The 19066-nt window shown below is 42.4% G+C and overlaps 1 protein-coding gene across 1 annotated transcript in view; it reads right to left on the bottom strand.

Moving 5' to 3' along the window:
- Nucleotides 1–19066, bottom strand: part of LOC120927415 (amine oxidase [flavin-containing] A-like) — a 186959-nt gene that overhangs the window by 63938 nt on the left and 103955 nt on the right. Inside the window, exons 5-8 of the mRNA XM_040338070.1 lie at nt 18545–18636; nt 13284–13425; nt 10496–10645; nt 2565–2724 (exon numbers count right to left, since the gene is read on the bottom strand). Coding sequence (XP_040194004.1) covers nt 2565–2724; nt 10496–10645; nt 13284–13425; nt 18545–18636 — 544 coding nt within the window. The remainder of the gene's footprint in view (nt 1–2564; nt 2725–10495; nt 10646–13283; nt 13426–18544; nt 18637–19066) is intronic.

Raw genomic sequence — 19066 nt, forward strand, 5'->3', positions numbered from 1 at the left:
TATGTGTGTGTATACCTGAATGTATACACAGAAATACATACACACACACACAACCATTATTGTGTATACAACGACAAAAGGATAGTTAGTCGGAAACCTATATATAACGGTGACTATAATTAAATGAGGCTACATGTTTCCATCTCCTTCAAACCATTTGGTGCAAGAGAATCAAACATGTATAACCCCCCAAAAAAACTCTCCCGTCACCATCCTGTGAATCACAGCAATTTTTCATCCCCTTCAGGATCCTCTGGGGCAACATGGACTTTGGCGCTCCACTGTTTACAACCATGGATGCCGTCAGCTCTTCACTGCCCCGGTGACCTCCTGTAGTATCGTAGGCTCTCTTTTTAATTACACCTACAGATGTACTGGTCATTATTTTATTTTAAGTCCCTTTATGTGTTTTAAAGAAAATAAACTGTGTCTTTCTTCATCACTGCCACTGTTGACATTGACTTAAAGGGGTTTTCCACCTTTTTTTTTAAGTTTATTAAAAGTCAGCAGCTACAAAAAGTGTAGCTGCTGGCTTTTAATAAACTGACACTTACCTGCTCCACGGCTCCAGCGACACGCCGGCCGGGGCTCCGCTCTTCGCCCCCCTTCGCCGGCCGGCGTCTTCATTCTCAGTGTGGGCACCCGGCAGTGACAGCTTTCGGCTTCACGGCCGGGCACCCACTGCGCATGCGCGAGCGGCAGTGCGCATGCGCGAGCGGCGCCGTCCGATTGGACAGGCGCTCGCCTACAGGGAGGGGCTGTGAAAAGGCGATTAAGCTAATTGCCTTTCCAGCACCTCGGCGGAAGGAGGAAGTGGGACAGGAAGTCCCCTTCTCCTGAAGCCCCCACTCCCCCCCCAAAAAAATTACATGCCAAATGTGGCATGTAAGGGGGCGAGGAGTGGGTTAAGAGGAAGTTCCATTTTTAGGTGGAACTCCTCTTTAACCAGTTCCCAACCCCCGCATGTACATATACGTCCACAATATGGCACGTACAGGCACATGGGCGTACACGTACGTCCTTGCCTATTAGCGGGTGGGGGGTCCGATCGGGACACCCCCCGCTACATGCGGAGGTCGGGTCCGCTCGGGGAGCAATCCGGGACCACGGCGCGGCTATTTGTTTATAGCCGCTCCGTCGCGATCGCTCCCCGGAGCTGAAGAACGGGGAGAGCCGTATGTAAACACGGCTTCCCCGTGCTTCACTATGGCGGCGCATCGATCGTGTCATCCCCTTTATAGGGAGACACAATCGATGACGTCATTCCTACAGCCACACCCCCCTACAGTTGTAAACACACACTAGGTGCACCCTAACTCCTACAGCGCCACCTGTGGTTAACTCCCAAACTGCAACTGTCATTTTCACAATAAAGACTGCAATTTAAATGCATTTTTTGCTGTGAAAATAACAATGGTCCCAAAAATGTGTCAAAATTGTCCGAAGTGTCCGCCATAATGTCGCAGTCACGAAAAAAATTGCTGATCGCCGCCATTAGTAGTAAAAAAAAAAAAATTAATAAAAATGCAATAAAACTATCCCCTATTTTGTAAACGCTATAAATTTTGCGCAAACCAATCGATAAACGCTTATTGCGATTTTTTATTACTAAAAATAGGTAGAAGAATACGTATCGGCCTAAACTGAGGAAAAAAAATGTTTTTATATATGTTTTTGGGGGATATTTATTACAGCAAAAAGTAAAAAATATTGCATTTTTTTCAAAATTGTCGCTCTATTTTTGTTTATAGCGCAAAAACTAAAAACCGCAGATGTGATCAAATACCACCAAAAGAAAGCTCTATTTGTGGGGAAAAAAGGACGCCTATTTTGTTTGGGAGCCACGTCGCACGACCGCGCAATTGTCTGTTAAAGCGACGCAGTCCCCGAACTGTAAAAACACCTTGGGTCTTTAGGCTGCATATTGGTCCGGGGCTTAACTGGTTAATACTTATTCTGTCATTAACCCATTGAGTATGACTCTCTCCGTTTTACTCTAAATAATAGTTATATGTTGGGGCGATTGCCATTTTGTTTAGAACATTTTAACTTCTAAAGTATTTATTTGTAACTCAGTCTTGTGTTTCAGGAACCCTCTATCAGACAGCACAGTCACATGTGTGGCCTCCTTACAGTCTGCACTGTAATTACACAATACAGTCTCTGTGGCTTATGGACAGTGAATACACAACATATTGATTGTGTCATCACAATATTCTACTTGCTCTAAGCATGTTTATATTGTTAAAACGACAGCACTGTGCTAAGCAATAGAGACACTATTGGCTCAGAGTGCTGACTCTCCTGACCCTGTAAACTTTACTCTGCAGAGGATTACAAGAGATTGATAAAAAGATCAATTTAGATGTTTGTGCTAGCTGAATGTTAAACATATTTCATTTTTTTTGTTTTTTATGAATACACAAGCAGATAAATGTTGTTCGTAGTTCAGCTTTTAAGACTTCATAAATCGAAAAACTATAAAACCTAGAAATAACTATTATTATAAAAAAAAATCTCATCTATAGCTCACAGTAAACTAGATTTTTTGAATGACTGCTTACCCATTTGTCTCCAAAATGGTTCCTTGTAGTACATCATGGTTTTTATAACAGATCCCATGGGAAGTCTCTGTATTAGCTGATTTCTAGTGGCTGGCAACTCTGGATTGAAATGGATTTTGGTTGTTAGACCCGGTGGTATAGCACTGATAACATACTTGGCCTGAAAGAAAGAAAATATAGAAACAACTATATTAGCATTTGTTATTAAATGCTATACTTAAAAGTACATATGCATACATTTTTAAATATGCTTTCATAATTATTACAGTTATTTCAGCTGTATAGTATGCACTTTTAATCTGCACAATATCAAGCATAAACTTAAAGTATACCTTTCATTTAGTAGTAACACTGCAAAGAAACAAGGTAAAAAAATGTAAGTTTGAGTAATGATGTTTTAGGGGCTCATGTACAAAGCAGAGCAAATGCTGTTGCTTGATATTGCAGTGTTTACTCTATATTGTGGCCTTCATTGTACACGTCATTCAAAAAATGCAGGCCGCAGCATGGAGCCTGTGGTGCATCAATACTGCTCTTTGCTTAAGGTTACAGTGATTGGAGGAGAGGCTGGCTACGTGACTTTAATAGGTTATGTGACTGAAGACTACCTCTCAACTTTCTTCACTCATTTGTTTGAATAAAGCTCAACTTGGTTTGAGATCCAAAGCAAATGGAGCACAATGCACATTGTACAGCACATTGCTGTGTTTCCTAAATGTTTTTTTTTGTTTTACAAACGTTTTTTTAGGGTTTTTGTGGCGTACAGCACAATAACAGAGCACCAGATAAGGTACAATTCTAACAACAGTTAAGCAAACAGATCAAATGTAGTTAAAAGGTAGCAGGGCCATAAAACAGAGATCAACAACAACATGTTAAACAAGCAAAAGTACATAACCCAGTAACTCAATCTATTATCTATTGGTGAGGTAGCGGCCCTGACCAGCTGGGCCTGCTCCTCACCGGGGGAACTGATCAATTCGAAGAAAGGGAAGGGTAAAAAGAGGATGATCTATGGTCTTCATGAGGAGGCTAGAGAGTAAGAACGAGAAAAAAAATTGGAAGGGGAAATGGTAAAAGAAAGTGGTTAAGATGTTTTGGGGAGGATAAGACATAAGGAAAGAGAGCAAGGGAGAGGAGTGAGACTAGAAAAAGAGGATAAGGAGAAATGAGGGGAAGGAAAACCAGGACCGTAGGATGGGTGAGAGTAAAGTTTTGCGCAGGATCCAAGCCGATCCGTAACATAATGAGTCACCAGAGGCCCAGTCAGACCAAGAATAGGGAATGGTCAAGGTTCAGGCCATCATTATAAGATATCCACAGGTCCCTGACTAAATGAGTGTTTTTTATCGTTTAAGACATCGGCAAGTTTGCGGCAAGACCATACCCAAAGTTTCTAGATGGGGTCCTTATGTGTATATCTGAAGTTAGTAATTCTTGTTAGGGTGAATTACTGGGATTATTCCAGAAAGGGATTGATAGAAGAAAAAAGGGTTGGACAGCCGCACTCCAAAAAAACATAAGGTTGCCTTTAATATAAAAAATGAAAAAATGCACTACAAAACCAGCAGAGAATGGGAATAACAGCCTACGCTTTTCACACTCAAAATCACTGTTTAATCATGGAATGATTAAGCACTGATTTGGAGTGTGAAACGCGTAGGCTGTTATTCCCGTTCTCTGCTTGTTTTGTGTATTTTCTAATTTTTTATATTAAAGACAACCTTATAGTTTTTTGGAGTGCGGCTGTCCAACCCTTTTTTCTTCTATCAATTGCTTCGTGCATTGCCGGAACCCTTGATTCCCTGAACTGTTGCTGATTGTTCAACATACCCACCTGGAGCGGTTACTTCATTCCAGAAAGGGAGCTGGATCTGTCATCTGATTTAGTATTTACTATTTAGCATTTATTATTCAAAAGATCACAAACCCCCAAACCCACCAACTAATTGTTATGCAAGGCTAAATTAAATTGTATAGATTAAAACTGTCTAGTATTAATAATGTGAGACACTTTTCCATCTTTGATGAATCGAGCAACATTATCACATGTAGTAATATTCTTGATATGCCACTTTTTGAACTTCTGTTTGATGGATCAGGAACTTAGACTGTTAGGCCTCATACACACCGTCGTTTTTCTTGGCAAGAATCTTTTGCCGCCCGAATGTACACACTGACATTTCAAAAGAACCGAGGGTCTCTTAAAAGGCAAGAACCCGGTGACGTCATCGCGTACGACGAGCGTACGACGAGCATACGACGAGCACGCGCTTGTCACATTCAATGCCGTCGCCGCCATCTTGCTTCACCCTACCTATGGCATGGAAGCTACCACGCATGCGTCAAAGTCATTTCGAGCATGCGCGGGTTTCCACGACAACAGGTAAGTATACACACTCTCTGGTTTCTCGTCTGGAAACAGGCCGACAAGAATCTCAACGAGAAAATAGAGCGCAGGTTCTCTATTTTTCTGCCCAGATTTCCAGACGAGAAACCTGAAAGCCTCGTACACACGCTCGGTTTACTCTGCAGCAGTTTTCTTGTTAGTTCTTGCCGAGAAAAACGGTCGTGTGTACGAGGCCTCACAGATGAAATAGACATTTTAATAATATATGAACCCTTCACCACAGCTGTTAAGCAACTTCACATTTCAAATTGTGCTTAATGTACTGTACATGACTACATACACAACCTTGTGAACTTCCCCTTACAACATCCTCAATTACACTACTTCCCATTCTCTCATACCACAAAATACTGTATACAGGTTACTGAGATTTTTAGTCTATGGTTGAATGCATTGAATGGTACATTGCTGCACTGCTGGTTTTAAACCACTTGCAGGTGGATCACTTGCAGTCTACAAAACAAGACCTTCTAATCTGCAGAGACCTTATTTTTTTTTACGCCGTCGTATCTCCTCTGTGAATCTGGCCCAATGTATTTTTCCCCCTCTAGCATTTTATAGCTTCAGGCTACAAAACGCTCAGGTGTGAATGCAGCCTTATCGAGCATTTGGAGACATAGGGGAATTTAGAGACCGAAAAAAAAGTCAAAAGCCCTTAAAAGCAATGTTTTTGGTGCTTACTGTGCATGAAGCCTAACAGCTCCAACATGTCAGCGATATTTGAAGTGTCATCATCATGCTATATAAATGTGGAGGAAACACTGTGTCCACTATAAAATTGATTACAAATTGTAATCAAAATCTGTGGCTTGGAAATGTAAATGTTTTAAAGTGTATCTGTAAGCAAATGTTTTTTAACGGTGTTATTTGCTAAAAGATTTCTGTTTTCCTGTTCAGTTTTTTAAATTCAGACCATAGCCAGGTCCTGATCCTTTACCTTTCTCCGCTGTAGTCATTATAATACAGTATGATCAAGGTTAGGACTGGAGCGTGAAAGGACAGACTTATTGATGAGGTCATCTCTGTATTTTGTACTTCAGTCAGCAAGCTCCATAATGAGGATTCTCAAAGCTGACTGGCTTATGACACTCCCCCTTGAATGTAAGTGCATTTAAACACAGTTTGGTTCTAATTAAAACAAATTATAATCTTATTTTTAATCCTTCCCTGAATATATTAGCTCTTTTTTATCTGCCAAACCATATGCTTTAGAATAACAAAAATATATTATTAAAGAGGAACTGCACTCTGCTCACATAATTTGTAATAAAAACATCTTTGCCATTCTGAAGCTTCCCTCCAATCACTTTGCATATTATTTTATATATATTGTGATTCTGTACTTGCAGAAATCTCCCTTCACTGAGTCTGGCTGCATCTATTTTAACTGTGGGCAGCTGCAGCTGCTGCCTGTTCACTCCTTGGATTTACACAGACACACAGAGGCACACCTCCAGCTCTGCAGCCCTGATTGGCCCTCTTATGACTCATCCCCCCTCCCTTCCTGGCAAAATCTCAACCACCAGCGAGAGAGAACTGTGCATGATGTTATAAGCCTAGGCTTTTTACAAGACAAGAAACAGGAAGTGTGCTGTATAAGGTATTTACTGGCAGAAAAAAAATGTTTTACTATCCAAAGTTAAAGCAAAAAGGGCAGAAGATTTAATAGATGGAAAGATGAAAAAATTACTGACGGTCCGCTTTAACCAAGATTGTCTATGCATTTGTCAAGGAAAACAGCCAGAGATATCATACAAAGATGTTTTTTTAATGGCCTTCCACAATTTATAAAGGTAAATAGCAATTCTTTTATTGGTAAGGCGCAATTCACCAATGTTTCCTTTCAGTTTCTGGTTAAAAAAGGAAATATTTTTCCACTCTATAGTGGTACATTTTGTCTTTTTCCAACAACTTTGCATCTACATTTTTCAATAAAAACATGTGAAACATTGTTTATTTAATTTAGTTTCAATCTTTGACAAAAGATGGTTTATAAATACATAATTTTTTTTAAATGTTTTAATGTATTTTAGTAGTGGACTAATAAACAGGTCATTTGTTCACAATACAGATTTATTTTTATTTTTTATTAAAAAGTAGGCAAGATCCACTCCCACATCCTGTCACATAATATACCAACTACTCATAGGTAGTACTACAACAGCCCTAGTATGCTTTTCCACTCTCATACTTAGGGATTATGTTGAAGGGCCAATGCTGTATACCGACCGTCAATAAATGGCGGCCCGCGGGTCCAGCCCCAGTGACACTTCTGCCCAAACCACCAGTAATGCTAGCAAGCATTTGCTGTGACCGCGGGTTTCCCTAGCAACCAGTTACACTGCGTGAAGACTCAAACTCGCGGGCCGTGAGTAGGGGCGTGACGTCATCTGTCCGCCCCCTGCTGCTCGCAGTTCCCGGGTCCTGCCTCTCCTTGCGAGAAGGGACGTGAGGTCGCGTGCACGCCCCAACCTCTGCTGCTCGTGGGTTCCAGGTGTTCGGCAGGACACCTGGTCCAGGCTCACCTGGCGAGTAGGGGCGTGACATCACATACGCGCTCCGCCCCCCTTCTTCTCACGGTTCCCGGGGCCTGGTTCTCCATATCCTGCAGCTTCCGTCCCTTCAGTGTTTTACTTGTGCCCTCCTGCATTCAAGGTATGTGGGCAACATGTTGACCATGTATTGTGCACACTGCTGGGCATATTTTGTTAAAGGTCACGCTGATGGGCACCTTTTTTTATGTTAAGGGGCACTCTGATGGACACATTTTGTTTTAAGGGGCACTCTGATAGACAGATTTTATTTTAAGGGGCAGTCTGATGGGCAAATTTTATTTTAAGGGGCACGCTGATGGGTATATTTTTAATGTGCACACTGATGGCTATATTTTGTTAAGGGGCACGCTGATGGGTATATTTTTAATGTGCACACTGATGGCTACATTTTGTTAAGGGGCACACTGATGGACACATTTTGTTGTGCCCATCAGAGTGCCCCTTCAGCGTGACCCTTATTTTATGTTAAGGGGCACGCTGATGGCCACATTTTATGTTAAGGGGCACGTTTTGTTGTGCCCATTAGAGTGCCCCTTAATATAAAATGTGCCCATCAGCGTGACCCTTATTTTATGTTAATGGACACGCTGATGGGCACATTTTATTTAAGGGGGACTCTGATGGGGACATCTAATGTAAGGAGGCACTTTGACGGGAATGCTTGATGTAAAGAACAATGTGATGGGGACACCTGATGTAATGGGGCACTGTGATGGGGACACCTGATGTAAAGGGGCACTGTGATGGGGACACCTGATGTAAAGGGGCGCTGTGATGGGGACACCTGATGTAAAGGGGCGCTGTGATGGGGACACCTGATGTAAAGGGGCACTGTGATGGGGACACCTGATGTAAAGGGGCACTGTGATGGGGACACCTAATGTAAAGGGGCACTGTGATGGGGACACTTGATGTAAAGGGGCACTGTGATGGGGACACCTGATGTAAATGGGTGCTGTGATGGGGACACCTGATGTTAAGGGGCACTGTGATGGGGACACCTGATGTAAAGGGGCACTGTGATGGGGACACCTGATGTAAAGGGGCGCTGTGATGGGGACACATGATGTAAATGGGCGCTGTGATGGGGACACCTGATGTTAAGGGGCACTGTGATGGGGACACCTGATGTAAAGGGGCACGGTATTGGGGACACCTGATGTAAATGGGCGCTGTGATGGGGGAAACCTGATTTAAAGGAGCAATGTGATGGGGATACCTGATGTAAACGGGCACTGTGATGGGGGACACCTGATGTAAAGGTGCGCTGTGATGGGGACATCTGATGTTAAGGGGGCGCTGTAATGGGGACACCTGATGTAAAGGGGCGCTGTGATGGGGACAGCTGATGTAAAGGGGCGCTGTGATGGGGACACCTGATGTAAAGAAGCAATGTGATGGGGACACCTGATGTAAAGGGGCACTGTGATGGGCACACCTGATGTAAAGGAGCACTGTGATGTGGACACCTGATGTAAAGGGGGCGCTGTGATGGAGACACCTGATGTAAAGGGGGCGCTGTGATGGGGACACCTGATGTAAAGGTGCGCTGTGATGGGGACATCTGATGTTAAGGGGGCGCTGTAATGGGGACACCTGATGTAAAGGGGCGCTGTGATGGGGACAGCTGATGTAAAGGGGCGCTGTGATGGGGACACCTGATGTAAAGAAGCAATGTGATGGGGACACCTGATGTAAAGGGGCACTGTGATGGGCACACCTGATGTAAAGGAGCACTGTGATGTGGACACCTGATGTAAAGGGGGCGCTGTGATGGAGACACCTGATGTAAAGGGGGCGCTGTGATGGGGACACCTGATGCAAAGGGATGCTGTGATGGGGACACCTGATGTAAAGAAGCACTGTGATGGGGACAAATGGGGACTTGAGATTCGGACCTTGGCCCAAAGAAAATTTTAGTGACCGGACCTCCTTGAATTTTAATTTAAGACCCCTGCTGTATACTTTCATATACATTCAGGATGCGCTTTGAATCAATTGGAGACACTTCTGAGTTCATTCACAAATTTGACCTCCAGGTAAATTCCTTCTGAATTTACCTTTTTCTATTTTTGCAGCAAGTTGCTTCAAATTGCTTTTGTATTACAAATGACTTGTATGAGAAGAAAAGCAGTTCTGACATAAACAAAGCCAGTGTACAGAGGTAGTGATTTCTTTTTTTTTCTACAGTACATTTAAGGTTTAAATTATGAGTTTTTAAAAAAATAAAAATAAAAACAATGGGGTTGATTTACTAAAACTCGAGAGTGCAACACTGCATAGAAACCAATCAGCTTCCAGTTTTTTTTTGTCAAAGCTTCATTGAACAAACTGAAGTTAAATGCTGATTGGCTATCATGCACAGCTGCACTAGATTTTGCACTCTCCATTTTTACTAAATCAACCCCACGAATATGTTTAAGGCAAATCAGAACTGTGAAGGAAGCAGCACAGTGACAATGCATGATTTCAGTTACATAAATATGCCACCTATCTGGCCTCCAAAAGTATTCTGGCTTGTCAATATCACAGTACAGTAAACTGACAGAATACAATGTTAAAGCAGAACTAAACCCTCCTATGGTCTTCAACCAAGAAAGCTGCCATCTTAGCCTCTGTTTGATTTGTAACTGCCATGACACTGCACATGTGACCAGTTATGACACCAGCCATTTGATGGTTTGATAGTTTGGTTAAGAGCAGAAATAAATCTGATAGCATTGCAGACTGTTTTTTGAAGCTGTTAAATTGTTGGGTTTAGTTCAACTTTGTGTAATAATTGGATGGCTTGGACACAAAAACAAACAACGTCCCCTAAAAAAATTGCTGTCCTCTTCAAAGTTCAGCTCAGTGTAATTTTACTCATATTTGCAGTCATTTGTTTCACTTATCCAGGTCTCTCGTACCTTCATGTAAATACTCAGTTATATAGCAGGTTGTAGATTTTGAGAAATGTATGCACTTACCTGATAGCTTTCATGGTTTAAGGTTTCCACAATTACATTATCCCCAGACTGGTCAAGTCTGACCACTGGTCTTTCTAGCTTGACTCGATCCTGAAGAAGCTCCATTATCTTCTCACTTATTTGTCCTGCTCCTCCAACAAACTTTCTTTCCTTAAAGAAATTAAATAATTACTTTTATCTTTCGTAATACACTCTTCTTTCCTTTTTTTAACTTACTGCTAATATAATATATTTACTTTACAAGGTGTCCCAGGAACCCAGAAAACCAAACACGTGTATTCAACATCCTGGTTTGAGAAAAGTGGCTGCAGAGAAATGCTGCAAATGTATCTAAGTAACGCTTTGCACAGTGCTTCGTAATAGGTTTCCGAGGCCTCATGGTACATGTGATGCACAGGAAGCATGTCTCAGTCTCAGCATTAGGAATGGGCCGAACACCCCCCCGATTCGGTTTGCACCAGAACAGGCTAATCTTAAAGACTTATATGCAAGTTATTACCATTAAAAGTGTATAGGGGCCCAGGTACTGCCCCAAGGGACATGTATCAATGCAAAAAAAAGTTTTTAAAATGATCAGATGCTCAATAGGGTTTAGGTCTAGAGACATGCTTGGCCAGTCCACCACATTTACCCTCATCTTCCTTAGCAAGGCAGTGGTCGTCTTGAAGGTGTGTTTGGGGTCGTTATGTTGGACAACTGCTCTGTGGCCCTATCCCAAAGGGAGGGGATACTGCCACAGTACATATTGGCATTCATGGTTCCCTCAATGGTTCCCCAGTGCCAGTAGCACTCATGCAGCCCCAGACCATGACGCTCCCACCACCATGCTTGACTGTAGGCAAGACACACTTGTCTTTGTACTCCCCACCTGGTTGCTGCCACAAACGCTTGACACCATCTGAACCAAATAAGTTTATCTTGGTCTCATCAGACCACAGGAAATGGTTCCAGTAATCCATGTCCTTAGTCTGCTTGTTTTCAGCAAACTGTTTGCAGGCTTTCTTGTGCATCATCTTTAGAAGATGCTTCCTTTTTTGACGACAGCCATGCAGATCAATTTAATGCAGTGTGCGGCATATGGTCTGAGCACTAACAGGCTGACCCCCTCCCCTTCAACCTCTGCAGCAATGCTGGCAGCACTCATACTTCTATTTCCCAAAGACAACTTATTTGGTCGACCATGGCGAGGCCTGTTCTGAGTGAAACCTGTCCTGTTAAGGGGTTTTAGATGCCGGGAGGCAGGGCAGGGTTTTTGATCATGTGACCACCGTGATTGGCTGTCCTGGCTGTCACGTGATCGGAAAGCCCCCGATCGCAAGCAGAGGCCAGTAACTGTGTCAGGAGCACTTAGGGTATGCGCTCTCGGCTCAGCTGTGTTTGCAATGCGGCATGCAAAGGCCCACCCTCCAAGAGGCCGCTGTATAAGAGGTTAAAGAGGGCTTCCAGATTCCAATAAGTTCTCCACCACATGCAGTTCAGGAAAGTGGGGATGAGGCCCTTAACCCCATCAACATGATGAGCTTTGCAGGGGAGGGAGGTTTTTCATCCCCCTAATGTTGAGGGCATATGGACTGGTATGGTTCAGGAGTAGGGGAGGTACATGTTCGCTGCCTCTCTCTTTTCTGGCCAGCCATTAAGGTCTGGTATTGACTTTGAAGGGGACCTTACGCTGTATATTTTTTCAGGTGAACAATGTGTACTGTCCCTTAAAAATGGCATGGGTTCCTTCTCAAAATCCATACCAGACACTTATCTTTGATTTTGAGGGGGACCCCATGCATTTTTTTCTAAAAACCCACTATTTTTATTTATTTTTTTTACTGCTTTTTTACTGCTCAAAAACACCACTGCCCAAAACTGCTGATAACAGCCTATGTGTGTGTGGACAGATAGGAAAACATGATGGAGAGTTTAATTACTGTAGAAAAAAAATGTCTACTGCCAAAAACAGCTGCTGTAAAAATGTCAAACTCCTGCTGGAGTACATCATATAGATGCGTAACTTCTTGTGCAGGTTTGAGACATCCCCACACATGTTATTTAACAGAATTGTGTATTTTTAATGTTGCCCTTTAAAAGACCAGCACTTTCTGAACTTTACTATTTTTTTTTTTACATTGGCAACTGTATTGCCACGTACACACGATCGGTTCATCCGATGAAAATGCACTGATTGATTTTTTCATCAGATATCCGATGAAGCTGACTTTCATCAGTCTTGCCTACACACCATCAGTTAAAAATCTGATCGTGTCCAACGCAGTGACGTAAAACACAATGACGTGCAGAGAAAAATGAAGTTCAATGGTTCCGAGCATGCGTCGACTTGATTCTGAGCATGCGTGGATTTTTGACCGATGGATTTCCCCACAGATGATAGTTTTTTTCTATCGGTTTTTTAACCATCAGAAAATTTTAAAACAGGTTCTATTTTTTTTCACCGATGGGAAAAAAAATGATGGGGCCCACACACGATCGGTTCGTCCGATGAAAAACGGTCCATTACTCATGACAGTGCCCAGCTTCCCCTTCTTTTTAACAAAAGCCTGTAAATTTTCCTTGGAAAAGGCCAGAAAAAATTACATAGACTTTAATGGGGTATAGGCACTATGATTGGGAGTGCACACATTTCCTGCTGGGTTCGACAAACATTCAGTGAGTTGAATATTACTCAGTTTGTTCATCCCTGCCTGTGAATTTATTACTTTTTATATACTGTATTTAGCATAACATACATATTGTCAGCGTATGATTGTTTCTGGCACATATTAAATAAAAGATGTGTTACCTGGCCTCCATTTTCTACAGAGAACATGCGATCTGTTCCTCCACAAAGTTTTGTGTACCACAGGAACCACAGAGCAGAAACATGCTGTGTTTCGGAGGTGACATTCACATTCACAAAAAGCTGAGCAAACCTTTTAGCTGCTCTGAAAAAAAAACAAAAAAAAAACAAGCATCTATTTCACATTCTTATTAATATCAGGTGCTATTGTATTAGACTGCAATATTAACATACTCAAACCCTGTTATGTAATTAGGGTAATAGAAAACATGCATAACACCTTGATACTATTTTGAAATTATTCTAAAGTGATTGTGGCAGGCTGGATGTACTATTTAACTTGTGATATTATCTGACAATTAAGGGTTAATTTATTAATTGAGCAGAGGCTGTTTGCTTAGAAAATTGGGTGTTCACTACTTAGAAACTGATATAGAAACTATTAGGTAGATTCACGTACAGTGGAATAAAGTTACGGCGGCGTAGCTTAGTGTGTTTAGGCTACGCCGCCGTAAATTAGCTAGGCTAGTAGTGATTCTCAATCTACTTACCTGCTAATATACGGTGGCGTAGCCTAAAGCGGGCGGGCGTAAGGGCGCCTAATTCAAATTGGTTGGAGGGGGGCGTGTTGTATGGAAATGAGGCTTGACCTCACGTTTTTTGACGTTTTTTGCTACTGTGCATGCGCCGGGCGCCTACATTTCCCAGTGCGCATTGCGGCTAAATATGCCGTACGGGCCTATTGATTTCGACGTGGACGTAAACGACGTAACTCCCGATTCGCGGACGACTTACGCAAACGACGTAAAAAATTCGAACCTTGCGGCGGGAACGGCGGCCATACTTTAACATTGTTATTCCACTTCATAGGTGGAATAACTTTAGGCCGCCTAAGGCCTTACGGAAACGACGTAATTCGACTGCGGCGGCCGGGCGTATGTTCGTGAATCGGCGTACAAGCTCATTTACATAATCTACGCCGGCCGCAATGGAAGCGCCACCTAGCGGCCATCAGAAACATTGCAATCTAAGATAGGACGGCGCAAGCCATCGTATCTTAGATATGTTTAAGTGTATCTCTGTTAGAGAATACACTTAAACATAGGTCGGTGCAGATTCAGAGTTAGGTCGGCTTATCTGTAGATAACCTGGCCTAACTCTTTCTGAATCTACCTATATGGACGTTTTTATTTTATTTTTTGTGCTGCTTTTGGATACAGATAGGATAGATTTAGGTGTCAGAAGCATGCAGCATAGCCAGAACACTTGGTGGTGGTCCTATGGTCACAGACTAAAACAGTGTAATTCCAGTGTTCACCAGTGGGTGTCTCCCAGCAGCCAGCAGAGCTTAAAGCGGTTGTATACCCCAAAAGTATTATTTTTTTTTTTAAACCTGCAAGACAAAGGCATAATGAGCTAGTATGACTAGCATACTAGCTCATTATCAATTACTTACCTTAGATCAAAGCCCCCGCAGCGGTTCCCGGACATGTCCTCCATCGCCGCCATGATACCCGGAGTGACTTCCGGGGTATCGCCGCTCCGGCGCTGTGACTGGCCGGAGTGGCGATGACGTCACTCCCGTGCATGCGCGCGGAACAGCACGATCCCCGCACATGTGCACATTTCCGTCACTTTTTGGCAGGCTCCATTCAAGAGCCGCCACATTCAGTGCGCCTGCGCCGTTGTCTATGGCGCGCATGCGCCGTAGACATCGGCACCCACTTTTCTGCAAATATCTTCTTAACTATGTAGGTTAAGGAGATATTGCAAGCACCTACAGGTAAGCCTTAATGTAGGCTTACCTGTAGGTACATGTATCACAAGAGGGTATACAACCACTTTAAGCAGCAATTAAAGGATAAGTTCACCTTTTAACAAGAAATAATGAATGCACATTTTTTTGCAGGTAAATGCAACAAAATAAATGTTTGCTTTTGGGTTTAGTACAACCTTAAGGATTGGGCAATTGGCCGTCGGGAGGCTTTTTTTTACTCCTACCTAACTATTTACTTAGTGCCACAGCACTTTTCCTGTGCAACTGAACCTGTCCTGTACCCTGTACCAACCTCATTCTGTGTCACCACTGTTTATCCTGATCTGTATCCCCTCTGCTACTCTGTTTATCTGCCTGACCTGATCTGCCTGCTTTCCAATTACCTTCCCCCCTGTATAAATGGCCAACCTTCACGCCTGTTTTATCAGTCTGTATTATTGTTTATGTTTTCTGGATTTTTTTTTTTGATGTGTCCATAATAAAATGTATTGTCTTTTACTTGAACAGTAGTGTGGTAAATCTTTGTCTGGTCAACATACCTGGTCACACCAGACAAAAGGTTTCCTGATGAAAGCAATTAAAGCCAAGCCACTCCAGCCACTTTTTTCAGCTATGAAAAGAGTAGGGCAGGGTTAGAGTCTCTGTCAAGTTTTAACTGTTGTCAGTGTCCCCACAGGAAGACTTCCTATCATTTCACTGTATTTGATGTGCAAAATTGCAGTGCTGCAGAAATATCCGCAACAAAGACATAACCAGCATCTAAGACCTGAAAGTAGTTGTAAGCTTTGATCACTACAATATAGTTTTAGCTTGGGTTATGTCCTAATATTTGTCTTGGGACAGGTGCAATGCAGATCATAATGTATAATTTTCACTAAAAACAAACTCTCAACATTAACCCTTTTCCTGCCACTGATGTAATGCCGCGTACACACCATCACTTTATGTGATGGAAAAAAACGACATTTTCTGTGAAGTAAAAAACAAGGTTTTTGAAACTTCAATTTTCAAAAACGACGTTGCCTACACACCATCGTTTTTTCACAATGCTCTAGCAAAGCGAGGTTACGTTCACCACTTTTTTCCATTAAAGCTCGCTTCATAACTAGCTTCTGGGCATGCGCGGGTTTAAAAACGTTGTTTTAAACGTCGTTTTTGCTACACACGGTCAATTTTTGTGACACAAAAAACGACGTTTTGAAAAACGACACAAAAAATTGAAGAATGCTTAAATTTTTTTTTGTCGTTTTTCACAAGACATAAAACAACGTTTTCCCACACACACGGTCATTTAAATTGCCGTTTTTAAAAACATCGTTTTTTTTCCCATCACATAAAGTGATGGTGTGTACGCGGCATAAGGCTTACACTGGGAGCAGTAGGAAGTTTTACACACATGTCCGACTGCTGTAGTGTGTATAAACATTTAAAGGCGACTGTTTTTAGATTAAAGCAATCTGGCGGCTGTAAAGCTGTCAGGTCGCTTCCATGGACCCCCACAACATGTTATCTTCCCCTACCATGTTTTCTGGGCTTAGCTATCCCACCTGAGGGCCCAGGACTAGATTGGCAGGTGTCCCTGGGTATGGAGACAACTGTTTGCTGATCTCCTCTAAATAGAAAGAACCCATAAGTGACATGTATAAGTCACTTGTGGTTTCAGCTGTCACTTTCCACAGCCTGCTCCAATAGCTTCAGTGTAGTGTAGGGTAGGGAAGACATCAGGGGTCTAATAGACCCCTGATGGCTCATTAGAAAGAGCCTGTCACAAATTGCTATCAATACAATATGCATAAAAACAATGATTTGGACAAGATTCTCACTTGCCTGATAATTGTGCACACAGTGTAACTACCTATCTATCAAAACATGTTTTGAAGGGCTAAACCTTTCATCCATATTCTAAATTGCTGCATTTTTAAATTCCAATAGTTTGCAAATTTTTATGTCTCACAGTATTTGCGCAGGAATTTTTTAAATGCATATTTTTTTGGGGGGAAAAAAACTGTTTCACTAATTAATAAAAAACAAAACAGTAAAGTTATCCCAATTTTTTAATATCATGTGAACGATAATATTACGGAGAGTAAATAGATACCTAGCATGTCACACTTTAAAATTGTGCACACTGGTGGAATGGTGCAAAACTTTAGTACTTAAAAACCTCCACATTTTTTACAGGTTACCAGTTTAGAGTTACAGAGAAGATCTTGGGCTAGAATGGTTGCTCTTGCTCTAACGCTTGTGCCGATACCTCACGCGTGATTTGGACACTGTTTACATATGTGGGTGTGACTTATGTATGCGTTCGCTTCTGTGTGCGGGGACGGGGGCGTTTTACATTTATTTTTTTTATTTTTTTTGATCCCTTTGATTCCTATTACAAGGAATGTCAAAATCCCTTGTAATAGAAATAGTGTGTAATAGGTCCTCTTTATGGAGAGATCTGGGGTCTATAAGACCCCAGATGTCTCCTCCAGGCTGGAAAGACAGAGATACATTTTTTTTAACTGTCTCTGCCTTTCCAGCTGAGTCCCTGGCATTGTTTACATCTGCCGGGCCGGGACGTGAAGTCATAACGTCGCGCCCGGGTCTCGGGGGTCATAGAGATGACTGGGGACCATAGAGATGACTGGGGACCATCTGGTCACCAGAAATCTCTATGATCAACTTCCGGGGGGTGAAGGGCAAATTTCTTCTTAAGCATAGGTCACAGGAACAGGATTCAATTTCTCATTGCTTTCTGATATCAAAATAGTTAAAAATAGTGAGTTAAAATCTCCCTGTTGAGGACACAATAACAACCTGACAGTTCTTACCTCTTCTATATCTAAACCCTAAAACAAAAAAAATATATATTGCTGAATATCAATCCTTAGATGTAGTGTCTGCATTAGTTAATTAATTAATTTATTTTCCCACTGTTATCAACTGGTGTTTCTGTTATATTGTGATAACGCTCAACTGCTGCACTGTATGTATGGAGAAGCAGTGTTATCACCCTGGGCTGCTATTCTGATTTGGTCTAAAAACACCTACTCTGCTCCTCATCTTCATTATGAGAAGAAGCAGCCACACACTGAGGCCTCGTACACACGACAGAGTTTCTCGGCAGAATTCACCGAGAAACTCTGTCAAAACCCGGATTCTGCCGAGAAACTCTGTCGTCTGTACAGTTTTGGCTCGATGGAGCCGCCGAGGAACTCGACGAGAAAATAGAGAACATGTTCTCTATTTTCTCGTTGTTCTATGGGAGAAGGCGGCCCGCCGAGCTCCTCGGCGGCTTCATCCCAAAACTCGACGAGGAACTCGACGTGCCAAGCACGTCGAGTTCCTCTGTCGTGTGTACGGGGCCTCAAAGACTGATAAACTGCAACATATAATATTTTTTCCTTGGTTTTAATTGGTTTTAGACATCTTTTATGTATAGATATCCTAGTATCCTCATTGTTATTAAAGCTCAAAGAAAGTTAAGTGGAAATCGTACCTTGTCCAGCAAACTTTGTCAATAAACTCCTTCATCGTCATCTTGTCCCACTCCAATGCATGAGGAGCTTTCCATGGGGCATCAACAGGAATCTAATATAGGATGATAAACGAAAGATGCATATGGTTCCATATACAAGCCTTAGGCCCTCTGGCCCAGATTCACAAAGGAGATACGACGGAGTATCTCAGATACTCCGTCGTATCTCTAAGAGTATCTATGTGACTGATTCATAGAATCAGTTACGCATAGATATCCCTAAGATCCGACAGGTGTAATTGTTTTACACTGTCGGATCTTAGGATGCAGTACCGCGGCCGCCGCTGGGGGGATGTCGCGTCGTAAACCAGCGTTGGGTATGCAAATTAGGAGTTACGGCGATCCACAACGGTTTTTCGCGTTCGCTATGTCGCCGCTAGTCTAGTTTCCCTTTCGCAAAGTTAGTCGTCGTTTTTGGTGCCTTAACTTTAGTCAGCAAACGTATTGCTGTCTTAAGTATGGCCGTCGTTCCCGCGTCGAAAT

Source organism: Rana temporaria, chromosome 2 (assembly GCF_905171775.1).
Source record: "Rana temporaria chromosome 2, aRanTem1.1, whole genome shotgun sequence".
In the NCBI taxonomy this organism is placed as follows: domain Eukaryota; kingdom Metazoa; phylum Chordata; class Amphibia; order Anura; family Ranidae; genus Rana; species Rana temporaria.